The sequence below is a fragment of the Hetaerina americana genome, unplaced genomic scaffold (genome assembly GCF_022747635.1).
Source record: "Hetaerina americana unplaced genomic scaffold, ioHetAmer1.1.p SCAF_10, whole genome shotgun sequence".
Classification (NCBI taxonomy): Eukaryota; Metazoa; Arthropoda; class Insecta; order Odonata; family Calopterygidae; genus Hetaerina; species Hetaerina americana.
This window is the reverse complement of record NW_027286070.1, coordinates 65,438,855-65,460,767: the sequence shown is the minus strand read 5'-3', so window position 1 is coordinate 65,460,767 and position 21,913 is coordinate 65,438,855. Positions and strand designations below refer to the sequence as shown.

General features: G+C 40.9%; 1 protein-coding gene across 1 annotated transcript in view; it reads left to right on the top strand.

The window, feature by feature from the left end:
• LOC139700349 (homeobox protein SIX2-like) overlaps positions 1 to 21,913 on the top strand; it is a 244,571-nt gene that overhangs the window by 12,441 nt on the left and 210,217 nt on the right. The window contains exon 2 of the mRNA XM_071598989.1: positions 21,071 to 21,295. Coding sequence (XP_071455090.1) covers positions 21,071 to 21,295 — 225 coding nt within the window. The remainder of the gene's footprint in view (positions 1 to 21,070; positions 21,296 to 21,913) is intronic.

Below are 21,913 nucleotides of genomic sequence, written 5' to 3'. Positions count from 1 at the left end.
GGATTAGTTAATTCGCCTCGCTTTCAGGCGTTTGCCTCAATCCGGGTCGTTTATATGTGGAAGGTGTGATGGCGTGTGAATGGATGATTTTTACAGTCGATGCCAAGTGTAAGAGGTTTTCTTTCTTCTGGTGGAGAAATTCGACGCCTCGATCCCTTAGACTTTCATCCTTTTGATCGGCGCCATCGAATGGTTTTCAATACCAGGATTGGTGGCTGGAGCCCATTCCTCAGTCCAAGACCATTCTTGCTCCTTTTCCATTGTAATCCCTTTAATGATTTCATAACTAATTTCCTAATTTCCTAGGTTTAAGAGTTGCCATAAAATACTACATTCGTTCGTATTCCCTCCGGAGTATCCTCGTTTTGCGATCTTTAAGTACTCAATATTTCAATGTGCATTTGATCCATATGTTTTTTTCCATTCCGTGTGATTTTCGCAGGGATTTGACTGCTTTTCTCCGCGTTATCATTGACCACACCCTTTTTGGCTACTTTTCCGTTAAATTGACTCAAAACAATTGGCTCAAACAACACCATTCGGAAAAATATAAGATTCTCAGTCAGTTACCGCGTTTTATACGAGGGTCATCCGGAAAGTAGTACCCGTTCGTGAAATAAAGACACAAAAGTAAATATTAACAAACATAAAAAATTTTATTTGAAAGAGGATACTTTAAACTACTTCTCAACATAATCTCCAAGCAAATTAAGGCATTTGTCATAACGTGTGACAAGTTTCTGTATTCCTGCTGCATAGTCCTTCGCCGCCAGCTCATTGAGATACGCGAGGGACCCATCTTGCACAAATTTTTGCATAATGCAGATGGTGTTTAACAATTTCATGAACAATTGTTCGAGAAACATTGGGAAAATGCTCACAGATGTCATCAATTGTGACGCGCCGATCGTTCCTCACGAATTCGTCAACTGAGCTCACCAGTTGGTCTGTAATGACAGACGGTCTCCCCGAACGCTCATCGTCGTGTGTGTTCCCCCTCCCCATGTTGAAGTTGCGACACCACCGCCGAACAGACGACTCGTCCATTACATTGTCTCCATACACCTCCTTTAATTGGCGATGAATATCACATGGGCGAACGTTTCTTGCATTGAGGAATTTAATCACTGCCCTCACTTCACAACTGGCGGCGTTCTCAATTTTTTTAAACATTGTAAACAATCACAGAAACAACACAGGCAATGCTAGCGTCACGCAACTTGGCTCAGAGAAGGCAGACAAGCCACTGAAGCTATCTGACCTCGTCCAGCGGCTACTCGCGTCGTCAACACTTCATGCGGCACGAACGGGTACTACTTTCCGGATGACCCTCGTATATATATACGCACTTGCTTTTTCATCTCTCCACATAGGATTTTCACATTTTGCATTTCTGTTTGAAATAAAAAAATCCCTTATTACCAGAGACATTCTTTTGTCATGCCTTCCTTCTGCCTGGTTATTTATTCAATGCTAGACAGGCTTCTTGGAATCCTTCGTCGACATACTTCCGAAGGAGTTGAGGAGAGACTATGGCCCTCCTTAAATCTCTCTCGACGTCCCTTCATCCTCCCGACTTCCTCCTTCGTCCGCTTCCTCCGCTAGTTTTCTGACTCATTGACTTACGACGTGAAGTAAGAGGGATCGTCACTTTGGGGCCCCTCAACGCACCAAATTACGAACTTACCTCTCGAAAAGAACGGCCGTCGTCTCGAAAGACCATTCCGACTCGTTTTTGAAGTTGAAAAGAGTGTCCAACATACTATCTGGCATAGGTCAATAGTGGCAGTGAGTATTAGGCCAGGTCCACTAGGTAAATTTGAGATTTGATCATGAAATTGGAACAAAATTAGGAGTTATTTTTATTTATGGCTAGCTTGAAAAGATTTTGGGGATCGAGATGGTGCGGTGGCTATCGTACTGGCTTCCCAACCAGAGATCCCGGGTTCGAATCCTGTAGGCGATAGGTATATTTCACTGATATCTCGATCCCTGCTTGAGGTTCTTTGTGAAGGGCACTTTGAGTGAGCACGCTGTCCGTCGGATGGGACGCAAAACTGCGGACCCCTTGGCGCCTTTCGTAAAGAGTAGGCTAATGTTGACGCCGGTGTTCTCTCTACCCTTCAGCCTTTCCTGTCCATCCCTGACGGCGTAAATGACCTCAGCTGTCGGTCTCCTCCCTTAAAAGCAACTACGACTTATGAATTTTTAAAAACATTTTCCACTCATGATTTGCGCATGATAAAATTACCAGAAAGCATGTTAAAATTATTCCCACTGCGTCGGCACTATGTTAAAATCATTTCTTTTAACCAGTGTTATAAGTCGCGCATGTACTCTCTGTATTATTATAATCTCTAATTCTAGGTTCTTCACGAACTGTGTGGCATTATATCTTCGTTCATAACTATACTTATTTAATACTTCGGGTAACCTTCCTTCGTGATTAGTTTAATTCATAAAATAATTATCAATGCTCAGGATCCCAAATGCTCGAGGAACATTAAAGAAGGCATCCATTTAACACTAAGTAGCATCTTCAGTAATATTTAATTCGTAGTTTCCCCGTACTCGTCTTGACGAAGCCACCACATCAGAGCAGCAGCTCAGGTATTTCGTACGAGTTTTTCCCTTGTGTCACGTCCGACGTCAGTATGCCTCTCGCAAGTTATTTCTTTCTCGCCATTGAGACCTCATTCCTGCCACCCGGTGACAATATTGTTGCGATCACGTGAAAGAAAGAGCCTCACAGATGATTGCATGGCTTGTCTCGGTGGAGACCCGCTTGTGCCTCCGCCCCTGCGGGGAGCACGTGCCCGCCACCATGCGGGACTCCCCGGTCGGCCGGCCGGTATGGCCCGTCATCCGCGGATGAGTGCCCGTTGACATTCCGTCAGTTGCTTTCCCGCAAGTATGTTTGTTTAAAGTATCCTCCATGGAATTCTAACGGACAGAGATAAATTCATTTTGAGGATCATAACAGTCATTTACATAACTAGACACGAGCGTGCGTATCGTTCTTCGGTGTTATTTTTGGAAATTGTTTTGGCGAACCAGAACCCTCCAACAAATCTTCAAGTCTACACAGCAGTTTAGGCAAACTATGGGTTTATGTTCAGTTACCAGTTGCCTAAGTCTGATGTACTTTATGATGTAATGGGCTTCGCGTCGACCGAGTACTAAAACTCATAACTTTCGCAACTTTTTTAGGTGCAAAGGCGAAATTTAGATACTTAGACGCGAAGACTATCTTAAAATATTTTCATCTGACTTCCGTACTTATTAAAATGCAAACTAACTCCCTCACCCATATGTTATGTTTTTTACCGCTCCCTATAAGTATAAATTAGCTACCACTTCGTAGATTAGATATCAGTTTGTTACCGAGGAAGGGCTAATTTCCGCTAGAACACAGAGAGAAAGGTTACCTACAGAATTTGGATAGAAAGCCATTTAAAATCTATGCAAACGTCAATTTTACAAATCGAATATAGTATATCGCAGATATTTCCTTAGTAACGAGGACTCTAAGCTTTTTTGATAAACGAATATAATCTTGAAAGTGAAGATAATCAATGAAAACTCAAAAAAAAAACTCGACATAAAGTCGAGTAAAGTGTAGAAATTGAGTGAAATAACATTTTTATTTAGTTCATATTAATAATTATTATCACTATTATCAATTTATTTGATTTATCAGATCATATCTTCATGGTATGAAATCGCGATGGTACGTACTTCCAACAAATAGTTTGAGCGATCACTGCTCTTCCATTTAGAACTACTTCATTTCCCTTTGGAAACAAATTCAGACATTAATTTGACGAGTCGAATAGTTCCGTGGTCCCACCAATATTTAGGATACGCATAATCAAACTCAAGACCATGTTTTTACGAACGAATAGAATGCTGCGGTGTCAAAATCATTTCCATCCACACTCGCCCAAGTGAATTGCGTAAAACTCCGCGAATTCATCATGCAGCGTAGTCAATATGAGGAAATCGATGGAAGGGAGGTGGAGGGATAAAGAGGTGGATTTCGCCCCGAGCACTCCGCAAATCTCAACATACATCATCAAAGCCTTCGGTGAACCACAAGCTGCGGGTGGTTTACCGACATCGATTAGCCCCATCGCGATTTCGTTACGATTCCACCCCGACGACCTGCCGACATGTCTCCTCCCCTCACTGCAATTCTTGTCGCCCACACGGCCAACAGCTCACATCCACTTCTGGTAAATATTATTCAGTTTTGAGTTTCCCCGGGCCAATTTACTTTCGCATTCATGGCGGGGTCCATATTGCTTTTGAGTTCCCGCTGCCGCACCCCCTCCCCCCCAAACGTACTGCCAATGCCCCAACCCCGCGCCCTCTCTCTCTCTCTACTCCGTTCCTCCTTGCCTCCATTCCACATGTCCAACCTTCCCTCCCACTTTCCCATCCCCCTACCCCTAAACGGACCCCGGAATCGCTCCGGGGCACGGAGTTTCGGAGGGTGGGTCCTGGGGGTGGGATGGGCGGGACTGGGGGGGAAGTTTTGTCGCAATAAATACAGGGGTAGGCGTTTCAATAACGACATTAGCTCCGTAACCGAAGTTTTAAGCGTTTACGTTAGGCCTCTATACAGTGGTGTGGATTTTAGAAATTCTTGAACTACTCTTCAGCATTTCTTATGCAGCGCACGTCGGCTCCTGTATCGCTAGGGAATCACGAGGGGGCCGCGCCAATACAAAAGACATTTGACAATGGGAGGGGCACCTGATTAAGGCCAATCCTCGACAAATCGGTGTACTGGGTTGAACGTTAAGGCACTTCCCGTTCATGTGTGTCATTCTGTCGATTTGTTTAATTACAGCATGACGACTTCTTTCGGAACCAATAATTATGCGACACTTGCATAGCGTTTTTTAAATTATATAATACTGCATTATAAACCTGCGAACGAATATATAATACTGCATTTTAAATTATTATTAGCACCTGATACAACTATGGGTGGATGACAAATATTTCATTCATACTTATCTTTTACATGAAACTAAATGCCAGGGTTATTATACGCGCTCTGCCGATGAAACGTGGTTTATGAGCATTCATACTGAAAGATGAATTATTATTTAATATTTATTAATTCAAGCTGGGTTTTGTGACATATTTCACGAAAATTCCTTGAGTGTTTGCATAGAAAGGATCACATGAAACAGAATGACTTCCCACAAGTTTCATAAAATACATACTTCATACGGTTCACATTCGATTTTTATACTTCATCGGGTACATAACTGTTTCATGGGGTTTTATTAATATTGTGCTTCTAATTCTATATCATACCATAAGTGCTATGGCACGCTTGAACTTCCATTTATTTTTATTTTTGTGAGAAATATTAGGCTAAAATTCGCGATTCCAATTTTTATTATGTCATTTAGAGCGAAAAAACTTTTAAAACCTTTTTGAAAACTAACTGGCCAACTCATAAATGTCTTTAATACTTACCAATTAAACATCGTTTATAATAAAATTGGTATTTTCACAGATTTCTAAATAAAATCACCACGGAAATGATTCGCATATTTTTACGAGCATAGAAAATATTACCTAACCCAATATTCCGGGGATTAATTTGTCTCAATTCATCACATTAGCCTATTTTAACATATATTTTGTGTATTAAAAGAAGCACTCATCTTTTTCATAGCGCAAGAGAAAAAATATTTTTAAATTTAACAATCAGTAGAGACTATTCATTCCACTAAGATGAAGCATGTGAGAAACCATGTACTTTTTTAAGACATACTTCCATCATAATGTATATCTTTAATTTCCCACTGAGCGACGGATATATCTCGTAACTCTTTAGTCATATGTAATTATTAAAACAATTTATGAGGTAATGATAAAGAAATTGAGAATTCCCGTTTTAAAAACCTACGTTATACTTTCTAGATGTTAGTATGAGAGATGCACTGTTAAACGTGATTAAAAATCACCCTTCCAAACATTTAGTGAGGAATGAATTAGTTTACTATTCAACTGTTGTAAATGATGAGAAACAGTTACATTTTGCATGGACACTTTCCAATTCAATATTATGATTGATTTGTTCAGCCTTTAAAAAATGGTGAATAAATATTCATCTTTCATGCCCGAGCCTTTTCTCTTTCAAATTCTCTTCCCCAGTTTTCAAGAAGTTAATCCAAAATACATTCTTTCTGTCAGGTTTGAATATACGAGTGAAAAAATTCCATAAAGAAACTCGTTGAAAACGCTATTCTTGTTCATATTTCTTATTTCCATTAATAAGAGTTCTATCGGCAGGCATCGAAGTATGATCCGATTGGAGAACTAGAAAAATGTACCATCAGATTTTCTTTACTCCGAAGCTTTGTTAAAACCTCAGACAACACCATTGGAGTAGCGTTGAATGTTACCACCTTCGATTTCCATGCCATATCTAGACCGCCCGCATGAAATACAAGGTTTCCTTTGCGGAACTGTGTTGCGACTTCAAGTTCCATCCCACCGCCTCGATCCCGCCGGGCCCGTGGTCTTAAGAAATGGTGACCCGCTCCTGCAGGAGACTGAACCGCCAACGTCGGCCCGAATAGTCCGAGCGTCGGTTTCGATTTGATTGACGTGAGACCCCTTTAATCTCGCCTCCTCAAACGACAGACCGTTTTCGAGGAGCGGGGAAGGGAGGAGTCATTTTAAAGTGAATGCCGCTCAAACGAATGGTGGCGCCACTTTCTGCCGCCGTCGGGAGGGTTGGGGTTGACTCGCCCCTTGCCTCTTCTGAAATTCCTAAGGGGCATCAGGGAAACCGTCCCCCACGAATCACGATGGAAGTAGGAGTACAGACTCATCTACAACCCAATCCACTCTCCGAGAGAACGGGAGGGTGAAGGGGGAAGTTTTAAGACACCATACAGAGGAAATGGAGAAAATTGTGAATTTATTTCATGAAGCGTTCTTGAATCGAAGGATACATATATTAGCGCTCATGTGAACTTGCATATTATACGAGGAAGAACGAGCATTTAATATTATTTTCGCAGCATGATTTCTCCGAGTGCGTAGATTAACGTAGTACCGTGCGTGTTTATTCCCTGCTTGCCAGAAATGTAGTTCCCAGTATCTTACTAAAAGTCTTAGCACAGCCGGCTCTAGGACTAAAATGGCATCTATGATATTTCTAATTGCACCGGGACACTCAATTTCTTCATTTACTACGGTGCCGTGCTCCTCGCGAAAACCTTCGTCCGACACCACCCATATCTTTGGGGTACTTGCCCAGTGTAAATCACTGCTAAAATAAATCTATCCCTTATCGAACCATTTCGTTTATTTTCTAAATCCAATTTCTGTTTCGGAACGTGCAACGCTGGCTTCGAAAACAGTTGCGAAATGATAATCCGCACGAGAGGGAAATAGAGAAAGGGAAATGGAGAGAGAGAGAGAGATGGCCGAAAAATATGGGTCGATTGAGTGTTACGGGGTTGGAGTGGTTAGGAAAAAAAACAGCCGTTTTCGCGCGATTTTAATCGAATCATAAAAGAGCAGTGTTTATCATTGACTTGTGTTGTCGCGTGGAAAAGTCCCAAGAGGATTGAATTGATTGGAAAAAAAACATTCCAGAGTTGTGAGCAGGGTGGGAAGTGAAGTAGGGGAGAAATATTCCTATAAGCTCCACCCCTTTTCAAAGACTGATGCGGGAACCGCTGCATACTTTTTGCATACCGATGATCTAAATTGCAAATCGCTGCAAAATGCATCGCGGCGAAATAGAATTCCCCTCCAAAAAAGTTGCTTGTCCGGAAAGGCTGGCTAGTCGTCGTCGTGTTTTTTAATGCAATTATGAAAAAAAGCCGTTTTAACGAACAGAATAACGGCCAATCTCCCACTCTTGAGAGCGCTACAGTTTATTGTTTACTCATCTCCATGGTTATTTTTTTCAAATGCTCGCGTCTGCAGGAGAACATAAACACACGCGAGCGTGACTGCGAATGGAATTGAATTTAAGAAATTTCCTGGAGTGAATAGTGCGGCGTAAAACATTTGTGTTCAATAATTCAGGGGGCCTAGTGAGGTTTTGGAACTAAATTGCCTTGAATCGTCTGTTTGGTTTGCAGCATTTCTTTCGTAATTTTACCCGATTCTATAAAGCTTCAATTCTTCGTCAGATAAATAAACAACACGGGCCTGCCCTTTGATGAGAATTTAGTCAGTAAGCCTTGGATGTCTCCAAGTAATAGGCGCGGGGGGGTGTCATAAAAGACCCAGTCAGTGCAAATACGATTTGGGACAATTATCAGAAAAATGAAACAACTCACTTGGATCCATTTTGATTTCAAATTCAATAAACCTTAAATATACCTTTCACATGCACACTAATTAAAATTATCGAACTGTAGACAAGCGGTGATAGTTGGTTTTGTAAGCTTGTATAATGGAGAATGACTAGTTTGATTCCGGATGGTACCGTCTCAAGACACTTACAGCTAATACGGATACACATAAAATGTACCCACTTGAATAATTAATCCGAAGGTGGTTGGAAAAAGTGAGGGTATAGCTCACCAGGGACACAATTTAAAATTGCATTTAAAAACTCATACATACATATTTATAGAAATCAGCATTCAAGAACATCTTTTCAAAATTTTTGAAGAAAATTTACGGAAAGAAATAATTAAGTAACTGAACGGGCTCTGGGCATCAAGACCTACGGAATGTGAAATTGATTTTTCTCTTCGTTATCGCATGTTTCCGGACCTGCATAGCCCTGATTTGAATCCGAGACTCACCAGCCAGTTGCCTTATTTTTAATTATATCATGAATTCAGATACTGGTGAAGGGGCACTGGAAATCTGGGAAAATATTGGATAAACAAATTCACAAATATCTCGGATCATTTTATTTATTCTATATGAGACCTAAAAGGTGCTTACAAGTTGATTTATCTCGTTCCGACTTTAGATAATCTATGATATTTCATTCAGAAAACAGCCACCATCGAAACCTAGCAACCGACAACCGAGGAATTCTTAACGCTTAACGAATGACATGAATTCATGAACATGACCCGTCGTAACATCGTTGCAAAAATGTTAATATTTCTGACCCCCATATAAACAAGAATTTACTAATTTAACAGGTAGTACGATAAAAGCTCATTTGGCCTTTATTTATGATTATTAAACTAGATCCAAAAGCAAAAGTAAAATCACACGTCCCCAAACTCTACATCAAGGAAAATCTAAATGGGCGGGAATCGAACCCAACAAATCTGTTTTAATGCAATTGAGGTGCTTAGCCCACTGCGCCGCCACCAAGGTCAGCAAGAGATCTTTTCGCCGTAATTTTTCATGGCAAGATGTCATGATTTTGATATCTCACACAGAGCACTTTTTCGGCTTCTAAGTGATATGAGGCCCCACAAGCGCACTGGGTAGGGTACTGCTTCGGTTTATTAAGACGGCTTCGAAGGTTTAAGAAATGACTCTCTTACGTCATATGTTAACAATCACACATAAATATTGGGCACACTTCTTTCCAGATCGGTGTTCATCCAGATTTAATGATTTGAGACGGAAAAAAATGACTATATGTTGAGCTGAGTCTTAACATCTATCATAGGTGGATAAAAAAATCTAAATCGTAAATAGAAACGAGAAGAGATGTTGAGAAATACGACGCTGAGATAAGCTGAATTCTGTTCTCTTTGAAGTCGCCGTTTGACGCCCTGTCCGATGGGCAGTGTGAGGCATTCGTAGTTTTCTTCCCTTAATCATCCCCTAGAGAAATTGTTAAAACGGAAGTTTTTATCTATTCTATCTAAGTTCCGATCTATTTCCATCTGCGATTGAAAATGTTTCTCTCACTTTGAATTGCAAATTATATTAGATAAAACAAACCAACTTTCGTATGTGGCTATACTTTAAATGTTATCACAGAATGAAATATGATCTTAATTCAAACTTAAGCTCCAGACTGTAAAGATGAGTATCATTATGGGATATATTTTTATGCAGGTTTTTTCTTTTGTGTATAATGTATTACAGCCATAAAGTGAACAGCAAGCTCGGAAAGATATCTCCATCCACCCAACATATTACGAGCGCTCACTAGAGCGTTTGGACAGGGAATCAGAACACCGATGACGTACTTCGTATTTGTGAAGTAAATTAAACTATTTATTTTAATACAGTGCTGATGGAATAAAGCGGAAAATCTATGGACAAAGGGTTAAGATAAGGAAATAACAATTTTTACTCCTGGGAATATCTTTGCTTGACTTTATCACTTTATACTTCTCTTAATTGTACGTAATCCCGAAAAAATTGGCCAGTAGGGACCAAAATCTTCGTTTTAGCACGCTAGTACTTTCTTCATTACGGGTTAAAAACTCGAGTTGCGGTACGTAGAAGCTCTTTAAACTGGTTGATTCCAAACCTTGCATTCCCTCACCTATGTACTCGCCTACTGCCTACTCGCAACGACGTTGTCCATTACTTGCTTCCCGTAGTCCATCTTAGGCGTTTCTCTGTGATTTTCACCCTAAGTGTTGCCTTCAATATTTATCTTCGGTTAAACTATCGTGCCTCAGTTTATGCCCAATCAATGTCCCCGCTATTATTGCTTTAATTAAAGAAATTGCAAAAATCATAGGAGTGAACCTCATTAAGATAAGCTAAACCTACCAAAAAGATAAGGTAAGCAAAAACCTGCCAAGCAGCAGCAGTAAAACACTGTTCGCCATTTTCAAATCGCCACATGCAGACACCTATTTTCATTTTGAAGTCAATTCAAGCTAAATCAATCGCCAATTGATTCGATTCGAGGAAAATTGTTCGTAAACAAATCAAATTATTTGTTTGGGAATACTCCACTATTCACTCGTCACTCTCCTCGAAGCTCGCGGGAATGGGTCTCGGGCGCCCGGATGGATTTTCCAGAAGAGACTGCGAATTCCTAAGAATAGAAAAGCACCGTTCGCGGCTCATTACTTCCGAAAACACTCGGATGCGCCTGAAATTTTCCTTTTTTTCCCCCTCCACTTCTTTGGACTCCATGGGGGATCGACTGCTCGGGGTTGGAAAAAAATCCCTTTGTTCGCTACCGCCTGAGGCCGTGAGAATCGCCGCGCCGATATCCAAACTACGACGCCATGATACCAGCGTATTCTTCTTTTCCCGCCCACCCCCAGCCCTACCCGCCCTTTCGACCCCTCTCTCTCTCTTTTACACCCCTCTCCCGCGACCTCTCGTCTCGTGACGCCTCCTCCCCACTCGTCGGTGGATACCGCCGCCGGCATTCACCCTTTTACGCCTCCCGACAATGGTCCATGTGGTATATCCGACGCCTCGGCTGAATGGCGACTTGAACGGGCGGGATCTTTTCCGCCCGTGAGTTTTTTTTTAAGAGGGGAACTCATGACACCTCATTGGGTTCGTCTCGATTTGCAACTGTCTCCTTCCGACTCCGGAAGTCTTAAAGTGGGGGATTTCGGCTCAATTCACCTACTCCTATTCCTTATTCCACTTCCCTCATACATTTGTGTGAAGGTTTCGTCAAAAGTTCGTTCGCACACAGAATGGTCCATCGAGACAGGATTTAGCAAAAAATGCCCCTCCCCCCCTCGTGGAAAAGAAATAATTCCCATTTGTCGAGACGGATGAATCATTTCGATATTTTTTTGTTGTGCTATACGTATTGCTTTGAGAAGAAAAAGGAACCTTTCTAAAATTCTAAAGGGAAAGAGTACAGCAAACTTGCCCGAGGCGAGTATTAGATTTTAAACACTAATGCCATCTCAACGCATGTAGGCGAATTATCTACGTACATGTACCGGAAAGTATGGCAATAACGGAGCCGTTTTATATTTCCCTTCGTAACTGGTATTTAGTTCAGTCCCTTCACACATATTAACCCGTCTGATGCCCGATAGCTTTATTATTCTGGCAAAATTTGCCTTCCAGACAAAGAGCAGCTCCTCTTTCGAAAATTTTCGGCTCGTTAATTTTAAAGCAAACTTTCAGCCACAGCAAAGCATCGCAAATATTATTTCTGGATGTAGAAAATGATTTCCTCACTTCCGAGTACACCGAACTTCTTCTTTATGCTAATGATACCACTATACGAGGGAATAGGACCCATATGACTCTAAAAGAATAGGCAACATTAGCCCTCCCAGAGAATCCTGACAAATTTACAAAACAATATATCATATGGAAAAACTCTGCTTCAATCCTAATAGTTGCCATAATGTGGTATGTACAAGTCAGAATAAAACCTCTTTGAATACTCGTAAGTACCAACTAAATCACCAAAATAGAGTTCGTAACCTTTCATAGTGTCATATTCTTAACTGTAGTCAAATCATAGCTCTAAACATTAAAACATTTAATGCACTCGGTGACCAATCATAACAGGAATGTCACACTTCTCTGGGTTTACTGAGGAGCAGCAAAAACTAAAAAGGTGGATGTACTCTAAACCGAACTTATACGAAACGTATTAGAGGAATCACGGTATATATATATATATATATATATATATATATATATATATATATATATATATATATATATATATATATATATATAACGATTGTACGGAAAAACTCACACGAGCGGCACAATAATGGGCTGACACAATATAACACAAATAGAAAAGAATAGACACATTTAAAAGAACACTCACACGGTAAATTGTTCGAGCTTTCGGCCCTCTCAGAGGCCTTCTTCAAGAGAGACTCTTGAAGAAGGCCTCTGAGAAGATCTCTCTTGAAGAAGGCCTCTGAGAGGGCCGAAAGCTCGAACAATTTACCGTGTGAGTGTTCTTTTAAATGTGTCTATTCTTTTCTATTTGTGTTATATTGTGTCAGCCCATTATATATATATATATATATATATATTTATATTTATTTATTTATTTATATCATTGGCTATATATATTATCATACATGATTTCGGCTCCTGTAAGTTGTAACTCAATTATTGTGATGATAAACCAGCTACAAACTTACAGTAGGCAGTGGAGAACCCCTCGGACTGGCATACTGTAGCGCTGACTGGGTAGAACTAAAACCACCTATCAACTCGTACGTGGCCAAACTATTTTGCTGCTTTGATAAAATTTGTTATCATCATTTAATCTCATACAAAATAATTCAGTTTGTGTGCCTTTGAACACAACTGAAATAATTCCAGCAGGGCTCTGCCCACCACGAAAGTTCCAATCGGGTACTTTCAGCCGTTTTCAGCTCTCCCTCCATCTAATCACAGCGTCTTCTGCGTTTCTTTTCCCATATTAATTTGCCTCACACATATTCTGGTGTCTACGGTGGGTCTCATTTGCTTTCTCATGTTTTTCCTACATGCTTTCGCATTTAATGCCTTTGAATATACCTTGTCGCATTTTCTTTCCACTAATAATTGATATCCTCATGAATTACACATATATTGTATTGCATACAATTTCACACTTGATATTACTTGGTTACATCTTGTTTTAGGATGTTCACGTGTTGTGTATAGATTCCTTCAGTGATTTATCTGCTTCTCTTGCAGTTCTAATTGTCTCTTAAGGTTTATCTCCTGTTTATATCTATTTTCAACTAATGCAGTACCATTTGTTCTTTTTTTTAATAATGTGAAATATTTATTACACACAAATGCCACCTACAACGTTTAAATATCTTATTGAAGATTCCTGAATTATTCAGTCCCAGGTGGCCACTTTTTAAAATATTCGTACTTCAATTTCTAATGTATCATCTGTTCTAGCACAATGTCATTTAATCGAGTTTTTAACATGGCCGACAATTCATCAAACTGAAGTACCTTTTTCTTTCTCCGTTTTCCATTTACCATTTCGTTATCCTTAAAATTCGTCATTGCAAGCATTTAATGACTGTCCATAACCCATGAAACATTTTCAAATGATTCCTGTCTTCTTTCGATTCCAAAGGTTGGAGATCACAGCAGCCATTGAAACTTTTAAACAATGCGGGTTCAACACAAGCTACGCTCTCATTAAAATTGTCAACAGTGGAATACATTTTTAGTTAAAAAGTTTTGATGGGCTATTCTAATATGGCGCTCTTACAATACTTATCTATTTGCGTTTTTTGTTGCATTTATCAACAGAAGAATTTGATACAAAAACTATCATTTTGTTGCTGGAAAAATTATCGAAAGGTTGGTACAAATTATTTAAAGCATATGCGGTTTATTTTTCTATAATATAGAGGCTTACCTACAGTCGAGCCATAGAAATTATTCCAGGGTTATTCAAATTAACGTATCTGCAATACGCACCCCATCATTCCCTTACTTGCGGGGTGAAATGCAGATTTGGAAATAAACTTTTCGCCAGAGTATGGTAGACGGAAATGGCGGCGGTAAGGAAGTGCGATAGGCAAGCCCGTCGTTACCCTTGGGTCCTGCTCAATAAAGCCGGAGTCAAAATCGGTTTGTTTTCTCAGGTGTTTGGTCAAATGAGGCTTTTCGATTTTTTCCCTCAAATGTATTAAATTTTCGCCTTCTTTTACGATTCACGTCGGGAAATGTGCGCACGCACTCCGCATGCAAGTCTCTCCCGCGATGCCTCCCCCTACCCCCTCCATTACCCTCCCACCCCGTCCCGAAGGCAGAGCTTCCCAAACAAACCTCCGCCCCAACCGTTGCTCTCCCTGCCGACCCGGTGCGCCGGGGGCAAATGTTGTGGCAGCGGCACCCTCTTTTCCCTTCACCTGGCCGCCTCCCCTTCAGTGCACACCCCCTCCCCGCAAACGAAATCTACCTTTTTCTCCCCCGCCCGTAGCTGCCGAGTCCTCCCCGGTTCCCCCCCACTCCCAACCCACCCGGCGATAAAGGCCCCTCCTCGCGCCCCACCACGTCCTCCCCCCCTCTTCCCGCGCGGTCCCTATCCCGGCACATGGCGATAGCCGTCTGGTGGGTTGGATGCAGCAGAGGAGGAGGAGGTTGGAAACTGTCACAAGTCCTTTCTCCCTCGCCAATCCCCCTCGGATGGGGAGAACCGCCCTTCCCGCTCTCTACTACCACCCTCTCCCCCGGCCCTTCCTTCGCCTTCCTCACCTCGCCCTGGGTTGCATGCGAGTAGGGGCGTAGAGTCGTCCGTCGGCCTCACTCAAACTCCCGAACGAGACACTTCCCCACCCTACCTACAAGCCCTCCGCCATTTGCCTCCATCATCCATTTCTCTCCTTCGATTGCGACACACGGCAAAACTGCACCGCCCCGCAGGACAGTAACACCAACCGCCGAATTTGCCGATCCCCGCGGTGGTGATTGTTGGGGTGTAGAAAGATTGAGTTGGGAAGACGAGCATTTGAAAGGGTCGAAGTTTTTTCGATCGCCTGAATTGTTTGCCGGAATCTTTTTTTTTTCTTTGATCCCACTTGAAATGAAATGCGTGTCAGTCGGGTTCATTGCGTCATTTTATCATCCAAGATGACTAGGGAATAAAAGCAACGTTCCTATCCATTCCGATAATGCAGAGTATATTTCTCAGAAGGAAACTGCTCAAGCTTCTTCTGTTATAACGCGAAAGTATCGCAAACGATATAAGCGACCCCTTTCATTTTAAAATTTACTCAGCTTCTGTTCATCACGTTGAGCAGAAAAGCTCATAATTTTCACTGCAATCATTAAGCATCAACTTTAGGATGATGGAACTATGTCTTGCTCGCGGTAATAGTTAATTGAAGCCTAAAACATTATATTATTTCCAAAACTCCAACTCAATAATTATTTTATTAGTTCACATAACTATGCTCAAATACACATAAAACTGTCAATGTAACAATTACCCGGGCAATTTGACCATATTTTTTTAGAGAGGTTTGAATCGTTCCCAAATAAGTCTTTCGATTACTATGTTTAAATAAATCCATTACTATTTAAAAATAAATAACTAAAAGGATAATTGACAGATCGTCTACAGCAATACGTTTACGGTGTATAGTTCACTTTATATGTCTTTAAAACAAATTGACTTCAAAATAAAACTATTTTTTTGGGAAAATATTTTTCATAATATCGTTTTAACTAGTCAAAATCGTTGTAATATATTAATGGAAATCAAACCTGTTGCTTTTCAGCAGTTGTAGTTCAAAACATTTAATAGCTCAGGGACCACATAATGCTGTACAAAGCCTCACATTCAGTATATAATATAGGATCTACACAGAAATGTTGTCACCTAAATTAATTTGTCAAAGTCAATTACTTCTTCGCAGAGATTTGCTTTATGTGTGTGTGTCAGGGTATAAGTAATACTTATTAGTGTGTCACTGAGTAAAGTATTATTCAATGCTAATATTTTTCTTTCGTAACTGATAAGATACGTCCCCAATCTCAATGCGGCGTAAGGACTTCCATGACTTCTGCAATGCATTCCCTTTTATTCTCTGGAGCCAAAAGACAGTAAAATAGGAGACTTTCCTCTCTCTCCTTGTCTAGCCTGAATTACGGAATAGCATATTTACTGTAACTTCAATCTCTTATACTTCGTAATGATTCCCACACGATCTTCCTTAAATTGAACGGTAAACCTTTCTCTAAACCTCTGTTTGCAATGTGTACATTGCCGTCTGGTAGGCACTGCAAGGTTTGGGGTGGTATTCACTGTAGACGAGGAGAGTTAATGCCAGGTTAAACTTATTGGAAAGGTATCAGTCAATTAGGTTCTCCAATATCAATGAAATAATACGAGCCATGAACAAACAACCTTGGAATATCTGAATACGGGGACAAAACACGATAAGTCAATTGCGGCTTTGATGATTTCTCCCTCAAACAATTTGTTCGCAACACTTTCGAAGGAGACAATGACACATTAAAGTACACACCTTTGTACGGTCCCATCCTTTGTCCAGCCTGACTTACGAACAAACTTCGCCTCATGACAAGCGGCGGCTATTGGGCATTGCAGTTGGATATGTTAGAGGTGCTGTTCACGGGGGCGCACCTAACTACTCCCTCCTTGCGTCCTTGGTCAAACTGCGCGTATCAAAATGACGAACGCACCGCACAAGTAAACCCCTCCAGCTCACTGTCAGGCAATGGCTTCCGTTAAGAAACAAGGTCTCTCTGCCACAGTGAGGTTCAAACAGTCGAGTCATGGCCCGCTAACGAGAAATGCCTCGTCAGCTGAGCCGGGAGCAGACGCCGCCGATGGGGCACGGGAGGTTGGATAATGAGACTCCCTTTGCCTGCTAATTAAGGTCCTATCCAGCTCACGCCCCTCCCCCCCCCTTGTCCCTCCGCGGTCCCTCTCCAGTGTCGCGCCCGACTGACTCGACCATTGAGTACGCTGGGAAGACTGTTGATCGCTGTGTACCAGGACGACGTCGTCATCCAACTCCCTAAAACCCTTAGCCTACATCTCAAGAGGTCCTTAAGGTTTCCCTTTTAGATGGATATTTTGGAAGGCGGGGGGATTCAAATTGCCGTGTGTGGGAGATGGTTGAGAGGGGGGAAACCATTGAGCAACCAACCTTTTTATCATCTCGGGACTCGGGAAGACGTTCCACCGCTATCCTGGGGGAATGCTTGCCGCCTATACCGATTACATTTAAAATAACATCATTTTATGGAAGCGTAAAACTTACATTAAACCTTGAATTATAAACTCAGAGCCGAGAGCAGAAGTTAGGTGGTTACTCCACACTGCCTTTCCGTCGAGTTTTCTGATCCTGAAGGCTAAAAATACAGAATAAAGAAGAAAATTGCTTTAGGTCTATGTTAAAATACTTAATTCCTTGAGTAAATTCCTTGATACGCAGAGTTTTGAATAGTAATGAATCTTAACATCGTACAAGTTTCCGTTAGAACATTTTTGCCACATTTATTTTATTTTTGTTATATATACCCTACAAGCCACCGCTAAGGCGTGTGGCAGGGGGTGAATACACACCCGTATAATTTTACCTGAACATGACCCTACGGCGGTCAAACAATGTCATTATGATCCCCTATCTTTCGTGTAAAAAATGGGGTCTTAAATCTATCTGTTCTACTCTTAATCTCTCTAATTTTACTTGCACGATCTCCCCCATCGTAGTACGATGCGGGTAATTATATAATTTCTATATCACTGCTAAAGGCACCTCCTTCCAATTTATGCAAGAGCTTCAAACTCTAATTCAACGTTCGCTCCGTGACTGATTCCCTGCCTAGCCCCCCTAATATTTAGGATGCGCTACTAAGTTGATAATAGCAACATTTTACAAGTATAGCTCCTCTGCTACGCTGCTCGCGATCCAATTCGGCAATTAATCCAACTTCGTGAGAATCCAATATACTTGCAGCAAATCGTGTGTTTTTTAGACTTTTAATGGTGTTTGTACACGTTATGTATTGTACGTGTAGGAAAATATTCTTAGAAAGTTATACGAAGAGCATAGCCAAATGTACACTTAAATGTAGTATGCCACGCAGTGGTGATATCTTCAAGTACAGGAGCTATCATTTATGGGAAGGGGAATGCAAAAGGAAAAGGATTGTCTTCTCAGCAGGAATCTTTGAGCTCATACCGATCAAATAGTATTCACAAAAAAATGAATTCCCTCATTCTGTTGATTCTGTTGACTCCCAAGCGTATCTCTAATTTTATTTTCAAGGTAGGATCTGAAAATACAAATCGGACTCCTAACCATTGATTGAAATTCAGAAGTGGACCCAGTTTCACCACATACTTTCACCCGCATCTCCCATATTCCTTTCGTGTGGCCACAGAGATGTAGCAGCAGCCATTAAGACAATAGCCTCTATTAAGAAAATGTCGGTCAATATCATGTTTTTGCAATAGTAATGGGAGATTGCAATAATTCTTTTTGATCGCAGTTCTTTCGTTAATGCAGCCAAGCTTTGTTGTAATCGTCAATTCGAAGACGACCAAAAGAGTCATTTCCTTCTTCAGCTCACCGTGGAGACTATTTAGGTGTGAAGCGTGTTTATTCGTTCCGTTTATTGAGATAAATATGAGGGATCCAGGTAATTTGGGAAACCGTGCTTTGAAATTCACTTTTCCTTGCATGAGAGGAGTAAGAAAATCATCTGTATGACATTAATTTTAATGATATGGTTAATAAAACTGTTTCTGGCGTGACTTGGTGGAAAATCTTCATATTGAAATGGAAAAATAAATGACGTGGCTTTTCTACGTAGAAAATTTTTATTTACGACCTAGGTTTCATTATGGTATAACATCTTAAGGAAACTGAAGCTGTTATACCATAAGGAAACCGTGGTCGTAAATAAAAATTGTCTACGTGGGAAAGCATAGCTATTATTTTTCAATTTCGATATGGTTATTGATAATAGATATTCACTGGCCAAGCGGGAAACTTAAGTAAAATCTAAGGCTAAATGTATATTGTTCGTGAGGAGACAATGAAATATATTTCAGGAAATCTGTCCCCAGGGCACATTATTGTCGATGGCTTCTTGCAATACAGGGAGTATAGCCCTTAACATAGGGTAAAATTTCTAATAGATTAAGCCAGACTTGGTCCTTCATGACATCAGAAATCCCAATTATTCGGGAGAGCCTAATTATTATATTAAAAAAATATAATTTTCTGTAAAATAAGGCGAATATTAATTCTAAACTTATAACATTCGCCTTGACTGGGATCCCAGTCAAGGCGAATGATTTTTAAACTTTGAAATTTTTGCATTGAAATGCACATTAGCGGATGACTCCGTTAAAAGTTTCTGTTGCGGCATCTCCCGCAGTTTCTTTGCAATTTCTGAGTGGAGTTTCAATATTTATCATTGTTCGGTACAAAGAACTCCCAAGTTTTCGGGTGGCCCCGCATTGATTCATTTTGCTAGTCGTCGGAACTGAAGATGCCGAGTGGAAGAGTGGTGAAACTTTAAACAAAATGTCCAGTGAATTGAATCGACGCTGGAGGAACCCGAAAACCATTGTCATCTGCATATTACCACGGTAGCTATATATTTAATATATTCATTACCAGTTGAAGGTAGGTTCTTGATGAATACAAGGACTAAACACTGCTACAATTTCAAGCCTTACCTAGGACGACTCTTATCACATAAACATTGCGACAAACCAATTTTTAGCTCCGCATACAAAATATCTGCCTTGATTCGATCCAAAATGTCTCGTATTTCCGCCTATCACTTAACTCACTAATATATATATATATATATATATATATATATATATATATATATATATATATATATATATATATATATATATATATATATATATAAACCATAAACACAGTAATCAACCTGAAGGTCGGTTTGGTAGGTGATGGTAGAGTTCACCCATTTCTAAGCCCGACGGCGTGTGGCTTTGTGCAGCTTGGTGCCCAGAGTACCTTGCCCGGGAATCGAACCCGGGACCCTCCGGTCAGCAGTCCAACTCTCTACCCTCTGGATTATCGCAAAACACACACACACACACACACATACATATATATATATATATATATATATATATATATATATATATATATGTGTGTGTGTGTGTATATATATATATACATACATATTTATACATATATATATATCCATTATATATAATATATGAAAAAATATGAATAAATAAGTTCTTAAATTGTACGCCATTTACTCGTTAGTTTACCTTTCCATAGTCGATGAGGATAAAGCTAACGTATAACTTACGTATAACACATGTTCACTCACGTGACGTGCCTCAAGGGGTTACACCTTCCGTGACTAGTCTAGGGCGCTTACAGAAAATAATGAGAGCCGATTCGATTCGCCCGCTGTGGTTTCGTAGCAAGAGGAGAAAGAAATAAAACCGAATTGTTGCCGAGGTGTGTGTGCAGTCGAGTTTATATAAATAAACTCGATAATTCAATCATCCTCTCTAGAGAACGATCGCCAAGCCTCGGGTTCCTATTTTTTAAATTTATTTTTCCCTTCTACCTCACGCTTTGATCATCTGGAATGAATTGGCCACATACACACACACTCACACAAACACACACACACAAAGGATGAATGAATGAAAAAAATGCCCTTATTGTCTTCTCCGCAGGTGTCCGCCGTCTGCGAGACCCTGGAGGAGAGCGGTGACGTGGATAGGCTGGCCCGCTTCCTCTGGTCGCTGCCCGTCGCTCACCCGGACGTCGCGGCCCTCGACCGGAGCGAAGCTGTGCTCCGCGCACGCGCCCTAGTCGCATTCCGAGCCGGACGATTCCGGGAGCTGTACAGAATCCTCGAGAGCCACCGCTTCGGGAGGGCGTCGCACGCGAGGCTGCAGGTGCGACCATGATTGTTAAGGGGGGGAAAGAGAAAGGGGGCGGGGGGAGGGAGGGGGTTGTGATGTGTGAGGGAGAACCACACCTCTGACGTATGTTGTGTTGGCGCATGGGTGGGGGGAGATTGAGGGAGAGAGGTTATGGTGGTGGTGGCGGTAAAAAATGAACAAATGAATTGATTTCCCGAATGCAGCGACTATGGCGACCTCATAAATCTTAATGAATAGCCGATCGAAGCACTTTTCCACTTGATAATTTTTTTTTATTTTACAACTATTCAATTTATTTTTATATTGCAATTTATCAAGTGGAAAAGTGCTTCGATCAGTTATTCATTGTGTCCGACTTCCACCACATCACGCCTGAAGCTATTCACTTTGCACATAGTAACTCTTAATTAATAATCGGGAAACCATTGCAGTGGCAATGGCATAGACTCTTAGAGATGTGAGAGATGCCATTCTTCCCTAGCCCCAGTCACCACGCACAGAGTACACCTGAAATATGATTTTCTTCTGATTTATTCACAAAGTATTCGGTTCAATTTTCTTTCAAATAATCGGTCCAATAATTTCAACTCGCCCAAAATTTCGAATTCCGATCAAACCTTGGGAATCCAA